Here is a 16,307-nt window from a genome sequence, read left to right on the forward strand (position 1 = left end):
AACTTCTGAGTGTAGGCACATTCCACCTTAATTATAGCAAATTGTGTCCACTTGACGCATTTAAAGATACCAAACGCTTAGGATTTTTTTAGCACCAGTGGCACAATATATAATATATTGAAATGTACTAAGATTTCACTTTTTAATACACTTTCATCATTGTTTATATACAAAATTTACGCATGAGGGTGGGGGAAATAAAATCACATGTACAGAAAAAACTAAGTCGGTGACCCCCCAGTTTTATTTGTCATTTAAACTCGGTATATATTTTAAACACCGTTTATTGAAAAAAAAATCAAAAATTTAATTCAGGAATTTTGTAATATGCTGATTTAAAACCGAAATATGCTTCGAAACTGAACGTCAATTTTTAGCCAAAAAACGGCGATTTTCTTTCCATTTTTCAAATATTTGTCGGTGTAAAACAATGATTTTTACATCACCATAAAGGAAAATATATTTCTCGTCGAATAATGTATAACTTAAGAAAATATGTTGGCTGGTGCCGTTGCAGTACTCGTAACAGTTGCCAAGGATACGCGGCAACGTCAGTTTTAAAAACGGGCTTTGGTGGTCAACTTTGACGTCTCATGTACAAAAACTGGTAGGCTCTATTGGTATAAAATCAACTGCATCTTGTTTGAAATATGGTCAACTTTACACATGCAAAATTTCAAAACCCTACTCGAAAGTTCGTAAAGTGTCGACTTCTACCTTAACGGATATAAAAGTAAAAAGAAGAAGAGTTGCTTTAAATTTAGATTGCTGGATTTATTTCTTTACGTGCGTTTTTTTAAAGATTTTTTTCTATAAGTATATTATATAGATGGTAAATAGAAAGGTAGAGAGAATGATTATGTCAAAATTATCTAGCACTTTAGGAGAAATAATGAATGAAGATAAAAATTCATATAAAAAAGTATTAAAAAGAAGAAACGTTATTAAATCAAAACTTGATCAAATAGTTAGCGATGAATATAAAGCACATGTGATTGATAAATTACAAAATGTTATAGATCCTTATCTTCATAACAAAAATATAAATTTATTTGAATGGGACTGCGGTTGTTTAATGTTAGAAGTGGAAAATAATCAAATATTATGTGATTGCCCTAAACCAAATAATCACCGAAACAATCCTAAGAAAGTTATTGCAACCGAATGTGATACTAATGAAGAAAAAATATATAGAAGCGCTTACGTAGCATTTAAAGACCTTGATATTAATTCTGGGTTAATAAAAATGTGCTGCGAAGGGAAAAACAGAGTAAAAAGTGGAATATCAAAAACTAATGGAAAAAAATATAAATTTAAATATTTTATTTCTTCTTAAACTTTTTTTTTAATCCTTTTTTGCTTAACGAATTTTTTTTCTAAATATAATATATAGATGACTGTTAGAGAAATTGAGAAATCTACAAAGCAATATTATAAAAAAATTGAAATTAAAATTACATATAGACAAGATCCGAAAAATCAATTATATTTAACTATAAACGACTCATTTGATATTCTTAAATCTGAACTTAAAACTTTAAAAGGTATATAAATAAATATCGTACTAAAAATAACTTTTGCAAAAATGGATAAAACTGGTACAATATATAAATCAGCTTTTTTTCAATCAAAGGCTTTAGAAATTATTAACACAAACGAAATAAAAAACACTTTACGTCAAGCTTTTGATGAAATAATAAATAGAATTGGTAATTGGATTTCAGAAGGAAGTGACTGGAGAATAGAGTCAGTTGATGCTCATTATATAAATAGATATAAATATAATCCATTAGTTTTGATGGTGTCATTTAGCTTACAAATTTCCTGTTGAAAAAAAAAACCCTCAAAGAGTTTCAAATTACAAAAAGCATATAGAAAAACTTAATTATAAAGGAATAAAATTTCCTGTTACAATAAATCAAATACCTAAAATTGAAACTCAAAATGATATTTCATTTAATATATTTGGTTATGAAGAACCTACAGGTATTTATCCATTATACATTTCAAAATATCAATATGAAGAACACCGTGACATGTTATTAATCAATAAAGATAAGATAAACCATTATGTTTGGATAAAAGACTTTAATAGATTAATGTTTAACAAAACCAAAGATCAACATAAAAACATTTTTGCAAATCATGTTTACAAAATTTTACTCAAGAAAGAATATTAAATGAACATATACCAAATTGTTTAGCTATTAATGGTGTTCAAGCTGTAAAAATGCCAAAAGAGGGAAGTAAAGTACAATTTAAAAATTATCATAAAGGTTTAGCAGTACCTTTTGTAATTTATGCTGATTTTGAATCAATAACTGAAAAAATATCAACTGTTTTTCCATCACCTGAATCTTCATTTACTGAACCATATCAAAAACATATAGATTGTGGTTACGGTTATAAAGTTGTTTGTTGTTATGACGATAAATATACTAAACCCAAACAAGTTTATAGAGGTCCTAATGTAGTTTATAAATTTATTGAAATAATGCTTGAGGAGGAATAGGAATATTGTAAAGAAATATTTAAAGAACATTTTAACAAAGAATTAAGAATGTCTAAAAAAGATGAAAGTGAATTTAAAAAACAAAAGTTTTGTCATATCTGTGAAAAGAATATATAGAATGTGAAGTGCCAGTAAGAGATCACTGTCACATAACAGGGAAATTTAGAGGAAGTGCTCACTCAGAATGTAATATTAATTTTAGACTAACACACAAAATTCCTGTTATTTTTCATAATTTAAGAGGTTATGATTCCCACTTTATTATGCAACAAATAGGAAAATTTAAAAAAGAAATTAATGTAATTACTAACAATATGGAAAGATATATGGCATTTATGATAAGTGATTTGATTTTCATAGATAGTTTCCAATTTATGTCTCAATCATTGGATAACTTAGTAAAAAATATTCTAGAATTTAAATATTTATCTCAAGAATTTGGCAGCAACATTGAATTATTAAAAACAAAAGGTATTTATCCATACGATTACAAGGATTCATTTGAAAAATTCAAAGAAACAAAATTACCTTCTAAAAAAGAGTTCTATTCAATTTTAAATGAAACGGAAATTACTGATGGAGAATATGAACATGTAGAAATGTTTGGAATAAATTTAAAATTAAAACAATGGGAGAATATCATGATTTATATTTAAAAACTGACGTATTACTATTAGCTGATGTATTCGAAAATTTTAGAAAACTATGTTTGGAATATTATAAACTTGACCCTTGTCATTATTTTAGTAGTCCTGGTTTAGCTTGGGATGCAATGTTAAAAATGACTGGAATAAATCTGGATTTGATAACTGATATTGATATGTATCTTTTTATTGAAAAGGGACTGAGAGGAGGAATAAGTTATATTTCAAACCGTTACAGCAAAGCAAACAATAAATATATTAAAACCTATGATCCTAAATTAGAATCTAAATACATTATGTACCTCGATGCCAATAACCTTTACGGTTGGACTATGTGTCAACCTTTACCCTCTGGAAACTTTAAATGGGTCACTTTAAAACAATATAAGAAATTAATTGCAAAAGGTAAAACTAACTTTATAATTGAATGTGATCTTGAATATCATAAAGAATTACATAAAATCCATAATGATTACCCTTTAGCTCCTAAAAAAATTATTATACCAGATCAATGGCTTTCCAATTATAGTAAAAATATTAAAAAAGAATTTGAAATAGGAAAAAGTAATGTACAAAAATTAGTTCCAACTTTAATGAAAAAACAAAATTATGTAGTTCATTATAAAAACCTTGAACTATATACACAATTTGGATTAAAAGTAACAAAAATACACAGAATATTAACTTTTGACGGAAGCTCTTGGTTAAAAAATTATATTGATTTTAATACTCAAAAAAGATCTAAAGCAAAAAATTCATTTGAAAAAGACTTTTTTAAGTTAATTAACAACTCTGTATTCGGTAAGACGATGGAGAATTTACGCAAGAGGGTTAATATTAAATTAACACATAATGAAAATATTTTGTTAAAATATATAGCAAAACCTTCATTTGTTAGTTCAACAATGTTTAATAAGAATTTGTTAGGTATTCATAGAATAAAAGAAAGTTTGTTATTAAACAGACCTTGTTATGTTGGAATGTGCATTCTAGATTTATCAAAATATTTAATGTATGATTTTCATTATAATTATATTAAGGAAAAGTATAAAAATTCAGCAAAGCTTTTATTTACTGACACTGATTTATTATGTTATGAAATAAAAACCAAAGATGCATCTAAGGATTTTTATAAAGATAAAAATTTATTTGATAATAGTGATTACAACCCAAAATCAGAGTTTTATTTTGATTACAACAAAAAAGTAATAGGAAAATTAAAAGATGAAGCTGCCGGCATTCCCATTGTTGAATTTGTCGGATTAAGAAATAAAATGTATTCATATTTATTAGAAAATGAAGTTAATGTTAAAAAATTGAAAGGAATAAAAAAGCATGTTGTAAAGAAAACAATAGTTCATAAAAATTACAAAGATACTTTGTTTAATTCAACCCAAAGTAATCACACCTTTAAAGTTATTCGTTCTGATAAGCATAATCTTTCCAGTTATGTTATAAATAAAACGTCTTTGTCATGTTATGACGATAAAAGATATATTCTTGATAATTGTATTGATACATTAGCTTATTGATATATTAGTTAAATTACAGAACTATAAATTGTTAGCTAGAACCATAAATTGTTAACTGAATATTCATAACGTTTAAAGAATTAATATAAATTACATCATTCATTTTAAATTCATTATCATAATTAATTGAGATTAATTCATTTTTTCTGTTATTTTTTACATTGTAACTTTGAAGAATTTTCTTTTCTTTATTTTTTAGTTGTAATTTAGCTTCTCCTTTATCTTTTTTAATTGCATCAATAAGAATAATTAAAATACAATTTTGTTTGATTGTTACATTATTACCAATTTGAACCAAACTAGGACTAGCATTTACAACTTTCCATTGAAATAATCCGCTATCGGTATCTTCTGTTGCAGATGTCAAGAACAAAGGTGGTATTCTTTTAATTTGTGTTGACGTCCATCTTTCTGTTTTACTTACTTTTTCATTTATTATGCTTATTATATAAATGGAAATAAATCAATTAAAATCTTACATAACTTCCGGGTTCTACAGTATATTGACCATCTATAGGTAACTTAACTAATGATATATCTTCATGATACAAATTAAAATACATTCCTTTGCTTAAATTAATTTTATTTATTTTTATTGAATACCATTTTGTTTAATCTCAGGTGATATATACTCTTTTCTATTCGTCTGATCACCCCGCCAGTCAAAAATGAACTTAAATTTTAATTGTTCAGCAAAAAATAATTCCATGATAATGTTTACTTCAATTATGTAATCCCCATCTTGTTGGACTAGAAATACATTCTTCTCCACTCCATGAACGATGACAAGTTTTTGATCTGTTTTAATAAAATTTTTATAATCTATAATCTTATTAGCTCGTATTCCAAATAATGCAAAAATATTTTCCGTATCTAATACCTTTTGTTGCAATTGCTTATCTTCAATATCATATCTTTTTGAAGCAATATTTTGTTTTACATATAGTTGTCTGCTATTGTAGTATTAAAAAAGAAACACTTCACGTCTTACTGTTTCTAGTTCTTCTTCCAAAGTATTATAATTTTCATTAAGTTTAAGAATTACTTCAGCTAAATCATCAACCCGTTTTGTTGTAGCAACTTCAGAAGCAGATAGATTGTCAACAGTATTCTTTGTTCTAGCTAATTGTGTTTCTTGTTTTAAGAAAACATCTTTTACTTTTGTAATATCTTTCCAATTAGTAGAAATTGCTTGGGTATTAGTGGTTATTGCCTGAGTATTAGCAGTAATTGATTCTCCTTGTTTAACTGATTTTTCAACTTAAAATTCCAGTTCATTTTTATTATTTTCAATTTTATCATTAAAAGCGTTAATATATTTTTGTAACAGACCTGTAAGTGTACTTAAGTCTGCGTACTGTAAATTGTGGCGTACATCGATAGTAGTTGTTTTTTAAAGTCATCTAATGCTGTTTCATGGTCATCACCTCTTTGTGAAGCTGCTTTTTCCAGTTCAGATTTATATTCTGCAAGTTTATTTGAAAATGTATCGAACAAATCTTGATTCCATTTTACCATTTCAGTATTTAGTTTATTTATTTCTGTTCTGATTTCTTACTGATACATATTTTGTAACTTTTTCTCAGCTTCAATAATCTTGTCTTTTAGTTCTTCATGTTTAATCATACTAGCTTTTAATTCTTGAACTCGAGTGTATAAGTTTTCAAAATTTGTTCCAAATACTTTTTTATGTTGTCATCTGTCAAATCAGATTTCTCTTCAAGTTTTTTAACAGAATCAACTATAGCTTTCATTTCTTCTTCGAGTTTACCTTGTAATTGAACTATTAATAATGAATTGTTTTTTAAGTCTTTTGTTAAATCTTCAATATTCTTTACTTTTTCTAGTGTCTGTTTTATTCTTTTGATATCTTCAAGTTTATAGTCATCTATTACACTTTGAACTTTTTTAAACACAAATCGTCTTGAAACTGCATCGTTGGGTTTATCTGGATTTCCTAGATTGATTATTTCATTACCTCCCATATCTAATGCTCTGTTCATTGTGTTATCAAGTTCCTTATTTCTGTGAAGATACGATTCCGTTTCCGTTTTAAGCTTTTTGAATTGTTTTTAGTAGCATAATCACTTATATCAATATCAAATTTAACTTTATATATACTGTCAGGTTCACTTATTTGTTTTATATCATTAAAAACTCCCATTATATTATACCAGTAAAGTTTTTTCTTAGACACTTCCTTGGTTTGTCAACATATAAGAAATTATATTTTTGTTTTGTTGCATTAGCAAAAGAGTTGTAATCTATATTTTGTTAATTACAAATCATATTATTTTCTCTTTTACCTGGACTTTCAAATAAAATATAATGTTGACAGTTAATACGGATATCTTTTGGTGTTTTATAATAAGACTGACTTAAATAAATAACACAACAGTTTTTGTGACGTACTTGAATAAAGTATTTTGTTATTTCATTCTGAACCTTTTTTTCTTCACATACAAAATCATCAAATATTACTACTTTTTGTTTTTCTGGTTCAAGGCTATCGCATGTTTCAATTTGGTTGGGATCAGATGGATATTCAAGTATTTCATTTGGATCTAAGTCAATTTCATCTGCAATTTCATTTAAATGATTTATTAAATCCTGATATTTAGATTGTTCTAGGTTTTTAGCATAAAGGTATAATTTATCATAAAATATAAGAGGTTTTCGAAGTATATGCATTAATGTATTTGTTTTTCCTGATCCGGAAGATCCACATATTAACATATTAACATTCTAAAACATGAATCTGGCAAAAAAGGATAAATTTGCTTAAAGGTATTAGATTTATCACTTTTCGTATCATAATTAGGAATTTTCATTATATAATATTATTACATTATCTTACATTATCTTACATTATCTTATATTATTATATAAATCCTAGCAAAACTTAAAGAAATGAGAGAAATAAACAACCTAGTTGAACAAAAAGTAAAAGCTAAAGGAGAAGAAAGAAGAAGAGAAAAAATAAGAAAAGCTACTAGTCAAGAAATGTATAATGGAATTTATAAACCAATTACAGAAGGAATTGAAAGTAAAAAAGAACAATTATCAAGTCAGTTAAAAGCATTACCTGGAATCAAAGAGCAATTAGCGTTAATTCCAAAAAGGTTTGTTGATAAAATACAAGAAGTAGAACAACAACAAAAATTAGCAAAGTTATTGGAAGAACCACCCCCGGAGGAACTACAACAACCATTATTACCACCAAAACCGTTACTGCCGGATTATGATAAGTATCCTGAAGATCATGTGGGTTTGGATACGGATGATGATGATGAGTTTGAAGAAACTAAAGAACTTCCTGAAGAATTGGAGGCAAATTTAGATATAAATATCAATAAAGATATATTATCAGAATGGGACTTACCCACATTATCAGAGTTAGCAATAAGCAAAGATAAAGATGATTGGATAAAAATAAGATAAGAGGTTACCAAGAAATTAAAGGGCTTAACTCGTGATATAAATAAATATAGCAAAGAAGAACCAGATAAAATAATTGAATTCACAAATGCAGAACCTATGACTGTAAGCGAGTATGTTTCGGAGTTAGAATTACATAGAGAAAATCTTAAAAGATACGGTGAACGCTTATCAAAAATGATTAATGACTCAGAAGTATTTGGAAAGGGAATAAGATATCATAATCAAAAACAAAGTTACACTTTACCAAAGACAAAGTATAAAGTTTCACCAAATGGACAATATGGTAATTTAATTATTAACTTAAATAAACTTTATGGTCAGAACAAATTGATTGCTAAGGATGGAAGAACTGGAAAAGAAGTAATTAACACTAAAGTAGATGATGATTTGATTGATGTAATTAATAAAAGATATAACAATAATAAAAAAAACATTCGATTTATTCTAGAAAAAAATATTTAAAGAATTAACAGAAAAATCATGATTACCTATCAATAAAAGATCTATGAAATTTAAAAAAGTAATTAGAGGTGAAGGTTTTAATTCAAGTCTTTGTACGTGTAATCAAGAAGAACTGGTTAGTAACTTGGAGTTCATTTGTGGTTCTATTGATGCCGGAAATAATAATGAAGAACTGAAAAATGAAGGTATTAGTATAATTGATGAACTATTAAAAATGAATAAATTGTTACCAGAACAACATGAAATGTTATATAAAAAACATTTTTCTTGAATTTACACTTTTATTTAAAATATGCTTAATAAATTATATGTAAATGGAACAAAAAATAGTGTTAAGTTCTGAAACAGTTAAAGATGATAACAAAAATACTCCAAGCGATTTTACAGTCAGATTCAGCCGTTCTTTAATTTTAGATAAAAATAAAACTTATGCTGTCGGTTTGGATAGTAATAACACTATGACTTACTCTTGGCATAATATTAGTGATGAATACGATAATAAAAGAGTTCGTTATAATAATGGTAAAGAAAGGAAATATATTATATTTCAAAATGGTTCTTACAGTTATACAGACATCAATAATTATATCGAAGAAACTTTAATAACCAATGGTGATTATGAAATTGATAAATCAAACTTTGCTCCAATAAGTTTGGAATTTGATTTAAGTAGTTTTAAGGTTTTGATTTCAATTCATGATAATGTTATGTTGGATTTAAGAATGTCAAATTTTCATACATTGCTTTGATTTGAGAAAAAAGCTTTGAGAAATACTGAATGGGGAAATACAACACCAAATATAACTAACTCTGTGGATACAATTTACATTCATTGTGATCTTATTGATAATTCACTCGTTGATGGTAATTTTAGTGTTATTATCTCTGCTTTAAGTATTGCAGACTTAACAAGAGTTTATCCATTTACAAAAGAACCGAACAGAGTCGGATATTCTGAAATTAATAAAAATATTATAAATTCAATTAGAATATATATTACAGACGTATTTGGTAGAATAATTAATTTTAATGGGGTTGAAACAAGTTTTACACTAATTTTAAAAGAAATATAAATATATAATATACAAAAAAGTCAAGCAAAAAGGGTCCTTATGGTATTTTTTCATGTTTTTTACTTTTTTCCATTTACTGAAAGAACGCTTTATTTTGTATCAGAAACCGAAGTTTCAGTTGTCTATCTCCAGTAATTATGGAAATATGCTATATTTTGTGACATGATATAATTAAACAAAAAAGCAACAATAAGTACTCATTCAGAGTTATTTATTTTGAACAGTATACAGAGTTCATCAGCTTATTATCTGCAGTTGAAAAGTAGGAATCAACTATTTGAATATTCGACAGCATATACACAAATGATGCTTTTAATCTATAAGATGAAACTGGAATAAAAATTATTATAATTTTCGTTGCCATAGCAACGAAAAACAAAATTAACAAATTAAATTCTTTTTTAAGGAGATCAATGATATTATAATCGAGAAGAACTGCTCACACTAATAAAAAGACACCCAAAAGCATTAAAAATGATATATTTTGCATAAATATGTGTTTCGTGTAAAATAATTTCCTTTTAACAGGAAAACATAGGTTTTGGATATCGCATTTAGAAGTTGATGAATCAGTTTTATCATAACTTTTAATCGGTTTCTCTATATGTGTAATAATACATATATATATATATTTATATTATTAAATTATTGACTTGTATTGTCTTTGTCATGTAAACTTAACGTTCGAGTAAAACACAGAATGATCAGAATTAATAGCTACTGTTTCCATGGCAACTGTTTTCTTTTTAAAATATAGTAGCGAAAATGATATTTTAAGAAAGGCTCGAAACAACTACTAATTAATACTTCTGCACGTGATATTTAGAAACCGCTAAAATTCATTAACATGTCATTTTTGTTCAGTCAATCCCATCAAACTATTACTTAAACAACAAAGTATAGAAAACAATATAGGTCTAGTAAAGTATGAAGAACAATCAGTGGTAATGAACATTAATCTTTTTAATATATGGAATATTTTTCAACTCGAATTTCATTAGCTGTTTCCTTTTCATTGATTCTATAAAGGCAGTTTGTACTTGAAACTTTCCCTTCCACACAGATTTTACAGAATAATAGCAAATAGTTACTACCAAGAATCTATCGTTTCCATGGTAACACTATGGTATGATATTGTTTCCTAAAAATCGCTAAAATGTGACTTTCAAGGAATGACCTTCAGAACATTTCAAATTCAGTACGATTATTGAATTTGTTACGCAAATCACTAAAGTTTCGTTACTAGAAAGAACTAGTCTGCTTACTTACTGCATACGATAGTTACACAGGTTTTGGAAAATATTAAACAATAACACTGTTGTTTTTGTTTTGAACGTCCATATAATGCTTCATAAAACGGGTACGTAAATATACAAGTTGAGTTCATTCTGAATAAGTTGTCAGAAATAATCTTCAATTATAACACTTTTCCCGATGAATTTTAATAGCTGCTTTAATAATTTATTATATGTTTCCATGGTGACGTTTAAAGTTTTGTGCAATACTCTAAATTGTCACGTCGTTTCAAAAACTCGCCTATTACCTATACGGGCATTAAACTAAACACTAAACGACTCTATTCCGTCTGAGTAGGAATCGGGCAAAGTATGTCCTGAAAAGGTTGCCTAACAAGTGGTCTCACGTGCCGGAACAAGTATTCCTGTCTCTCTTTGCTCAATCCGCCAGGTGGCAGTACGTCCGGAATATCGGTGACATCCATTGGTAGGTGATGCGTTTTACAGATGATGAATCGGATTTCATCTACATCGTCTGCGTTTACTTTCATATAGACGACGCCGGGTTGTTCAATGGTGAATCTGAAACTGTGGTATTTTGATATGTTCGGAACTTTTTTAAATCTGTCTGACAGAAATACTTTCCACGCCCGCCATATCCATCCGTCTGCACCATAGGTTACAGGAAAGTTGCTGACTGACGACTTTCCGACTACTTCAGCTATATGTTGCGGTGTGTCACAGTCTGTTCTCCGGTATAACTTTTTAATGTTTCCAAATCCCGCATCAATCAAGCACCTGTGAAATGGCGATAAAGTAAGTCGATAGAAAAGCGTTAAAGTTATTACTTTTTATATATATTTATCAAGCAGGTACTGACATAGTCTTTTATGTACATAAGATAATCCGAACTTCATCTCTTAATGTCTGCATATCCAGTAATGACAGGATTTTGTCTTATAACGACCCATAATGTTTAAATTTGCAAAACAATAGACACGTAAATATTACATGCAAGTTGTTAGCATATTACATCTGGAATATCAATGAATGAAAGAAAGTGACTGTGATTACGACAGGTCGTTTGAAGGAACGTACGTACGCAGCAGACGACATAATTTGTCATTTTAATTTCCGACTCCAGCAGATTTTTTTTGAAAAGATGTTCTGATAATAAAATGATAAAGAGCAGACTAACATGTAACGCATATGAAACGTGTTATCTTAACCATACCGAGTATGTCCGGGAATCTGCATCATGTATGTAATATTTCTGTGTTTTCCAACCATGATTCTCCAGGCAAAATACGCCAGAACGTAACGATTCTTGTTTTGACCTGTTGAAGATGCACAAAATATTAATTACGTGTATGTATCACTATCGGCCGACAAACGTGTGCAACTCTAAATAAATAAACATTAAAACAAGTTCTAAACACACTAGTTGGAACTAAAGTTCATGGAACAAGACAAAAGTTTACAAAACAAATTTTATTGATTTCCAATCAATAAGCCGTGACTTACACTTTTTCCTTGGCATTTACGATCATAGTATTCACATACGTGTAAAGAGCATTCAGGGCTAAATGCCCGAAATCGTTCTTACATCGTTACATGTGACTTCTGAAGCAAGGCAAATTACATATCTTGATGACGTAATTATTTCACTTTTACTACTTTGCACCTACCATAGATAAACCAGAATTGTTCTGCTGAACTTCGTTAAACTTGTACAAACTTGAGTTTGCGCATACGAGTAGATTAACCTTGAACCTTGAATTATTTTTATGATGAATACACTACTTATTTAAATAGTCATTTAGAAAAGCAGCGAACAGTACAAAACATAATAAAACTAGAAGAATAATCATTAAACTTACTTACCGAAACAATTGTCAGCATGAATGCTACAGTCGTTCTCACCAGATCCGTATGAATGGAACGCATGGTCTAACATGGAAATAACTGAATCTGGTCCGGGAGCCAGCTGTCCATCACGACCTGCAATATGTTGATGACTTATTACACATTAGCACACTATACTTTGTTGAAATCATTCATTTTAGAATATTATCAAAATTACCGTCTGTTCTGACAAAACCAATGCATTGTAAAAGTGTATCTAAGGGTATGATATCGAGTTTTCGAATATAAAATAAATTCTTTTATAAGCAAGTGAAGATGGTTACTAAAGTAATAATGGAAACACGCGCACGCTCGCACGCACAAATACCAAATACACTACTTACCTAATGTTTCGTTCTCACTGATGAGGCAGTTGTACTGACAGCAGCCATCTACCAGGAAACCAAATATCTGTACCTTGACGGGCTGAATAAAATATGTCGGCCCCTTTTCTCTGGAGTGATGTGGCAATTTGACGTACTGGGAAAAGTCAAATGTATAATGTATATCGTCCATTGAAAAATTGTCTCCCGCAGATGGGTCAAGTTCTTGTCTTTTCCTAAACATTTCAGCTGACCTTTCTACACATTTCTTGTACACGTCCCTCTCCTTTCTAGCTTGTAGAATATGTGATTGATATCTTCCTGTCGCCGACAACTTATCATCTTCACTCATAGCAAGTTTAATTTCTTGTCTAAAATCTTCGCAAGTGCGACACACATCTTCTATTGGTGAACTTATCTTTATATGCGGAACACATAATGACCACAGGTCTTTGAATGTTGTTAAACCAACGTATAGTTTGTCATTCTCTATGCACACCTCTTTGTACTGTTGATGGATTGAAAGCTTTGTGTCCGACGACGGCAAATATATTGGAGGTTCATCACTGCGACCTCTGGGAGCTGCCGGCTGGGGAAGGCCGACTTCACTTGCGTAGTTGATTAGAAATTGGATTGCATTTCTAATTACGTCTGGCGCAAACGCATTTGGTGCTCGTCTGCCTGTGTGACCATGAACGCGCGGTTCCGTTCCATGTTCTTTCATGTGTGCCAAAATGTTTCTTAGGGTCTTATGTTTAGTGTCAAATATAAATGAAAATGATTCTTGACAGATCGTTTTGCCATCAAAATAATAGTCGTATCTTTGTCGCGTTCTTTCTTTATTTTTACATCTGGAATTGTCACCTATCCGTTTTAATGTCCCCATTAGAAGCATTTCTTTTTCATTCTTGGACATCTCTCGTAGACTAAGAATATGCGTCTGAATTCGGTCCACAGTAAAGTTCAGATAACAATTCCTTTTGCAAGGACAACCTGTATTTATTTTAGTTGAGACGTCATCTATATCACTCTGAGGATCATATTCATTGGTCACATGGACATGGTCGTCATGTTGATCCTCTGTGTCGTCTGCTTGGCAAGCCTCTTCTGTAACCACCACTGCTACAAAGAAACGGTTAACACGCTCTTCTAGTGAGGTTTCAGTAGCAAAAGTCGGCGATGTTCTACCGGAAGACTGATCTTGTGAGGCATGTGTGGGTGGTTCGCCTAACCCAAACACTGACAGCAAGTCATCCAATTCCTGCACAAATACAAGAAAATAAATTTTTTAATTAAAAGTTTGAATGTTGGTACGTTATCTTATATTTTAAAAAAATTAAAAAAAAAAAAAGTTTCCGCCAACAGGAATCGAACTCCAGACCTCTGGATTATAAATCCCCCGCCTAACCTTGGCGCCACGTAGGACTTAGACTTCAAACGTCTTTAATATCTAGATTATTTAATTCCCACGTTAAACAATAAAATAAATCGGTAGCATTGATTTTTAAATTCCACATTTTTCTAAGAATATTACTTTCAACATACCAAAACTATTGCCGCGGTTAATTTTCATTTCTTTATAACAGATCTAGATGGAAAACAAACGTCATGCCTAAGAAAATTACTTGGAACAGAAATTTAAAACCTGCAGATCTATCTTTAGTTTTATGTTTAAACAATTGTTTTTCTTACTTTGCGCATTTAAAACAACCTACCTACAGCAGATAATATCATGTTATAGTCATATAAGTCCATGCTAACAGGTAAACATTGCCATTGGCATATTTTAAACAAATCTGCTTGATGCGATTAACTCGATATTAAAAAAGTTTTGTTATCTGTATTATTCCAGCAGAGAAAGCATGGTAGAATAAATAAACATGTATAGCATTCTATTAAAAGAAATATATTTAAAGTATGCTTTTTATTTTAAATATCACTTGACTCAAATGTATCCATTATTCTGTTTTTCCTTCCGTTTAACCTTGATGCATGTCAACATCTGGGCGCGGCCATATTGATACGTCATCATTTGACTTTGACGTCATTTATCTCGGAAACGTGTCAATTACGATAAGGACCTTTTATGCTTGACGGGGCTCAAGTATTGCAGACTTAACAAGAGTTTATCCATTTACAAAAGAACCGAACAGAGTCGGATATTCTGACATTAATAAAAATATTATAAATTCAATTAGAATATATATTACAGACGTATTTGGTAGAATAATTAATTTTAATGGGGTTGAAACAAGTTTTACACTAATTTTAAAAGAAATATAAATATATAATATACAAAAAAGTTTATGATAAAAATAAAGGAATATTTATTTATGTTGATGCTCAAACTGGAGCTTCAGCTCCTTATGAGCTTTACGCTCAGACCGGAGAAGAAATTATACACGGTACAGGTATTTTTGACACTTTAACAAAATTGTTTTCAAGTGGAGTTGCATCTTCAATTACCACAGCTGGAAAAAAAAGCTCTGAAAACTGCAGGAAACTCTGCACTTGAAAGTTGAACAAAAAGGATTGGAGCGGAAGTCGGGAATTTAGCTGCTGATAAAATAACAGAAAAAAATAAAAGTTTTAAATAACCTGCTGTGAACGTTAAAAAACCATCATTTGGTGAATTAATTGCCAAAACATTACAAGAAAAAAACAACCGTAAAAATAATGAGAAGGATATTAATATAAGATTAAATAGATTATTGTCAGGATCTGGAGCTGGTGTAACAAACCCGAACATGTGTTTGTTTATTTACAACGACCTGATAAAAGTAATGGACAGAGACGGAATCCACATTTATTAGATACATTTAAACTTAATGCCGCAGATAATGATTGCACATTGGAATCTTGTCGTCTTGAAGTTGGTAATGGTGGTTTTTTTATTATCCTGAAACGGAATATACAAGTATATTAAAAATTTATGATGATGTTCTTAATTATTATTATAAACAAAATAATAAAACTACTGGAAGTCTCTTAAATAGATTTAATTTTCAAAGTTTGTTTGGATTTGTTCATTTTAACTTAGAATTTAAAAAGGAAGGAATGACAGAAGATCCTAAGCATATTACATTAACAGCTAAATTAATTGTTCGACCGACAGCTAATATTCGTGTTTACGCAATTGTTTTGTATGAAGAAACAGTTAAAATAAATACTATTGGAAAT

The 16,307-nt window shown here is 29.3% G+C and overlaps 1 protein-coding gene across 1 annotated transcript; it reads right to left on the minus strand.

Annotated features, from left to right (window-relative positions):
* Window positions 1–10,558: 10,558 nt before the first annotated feature.
* Window positions 10,559–15,227, minus strand: LOC123565268 (uncharacterized). The gene is made up of 4 exons (XM_053520665.1): window positions 13,149–15,227; window positions 12,784–12,900; window positions 12,134–12,236; window positions 10,559–11,697 (listed from the first exon to the last, which is right to left on the minus strand). Exons 1-4 carry the CDS (start codon window positions 14,041–14,043, stop codon window positions 11,241–11,243), a joined length of 1,572 nt encoding a protein of 523 aa, XP_053376640.1. The 5' UTR covers window positions 14,044–15,227; the 3' UTR covers window positions 10,559–11,240.
* Between the last annotated feature and the right edge of the window lie 1,080 nt (window positions 15,228–16,307).

Source organism: Mercenaria mercenaria, chromosome 12 (genome assembly GCF_021730395.1).
Source record: "Mercenaria mercenaria strain notata chromosome 12, MADL_Memer_1, whole genome shotgun sequence".
In the NCBI taxonomy this organism is placed as follows: Eukaryota; Metazoa; Mollusca; class Bivalvia; order Venerida; family Veneridae; genus Mercenaria; species Mercenaria mercenaria.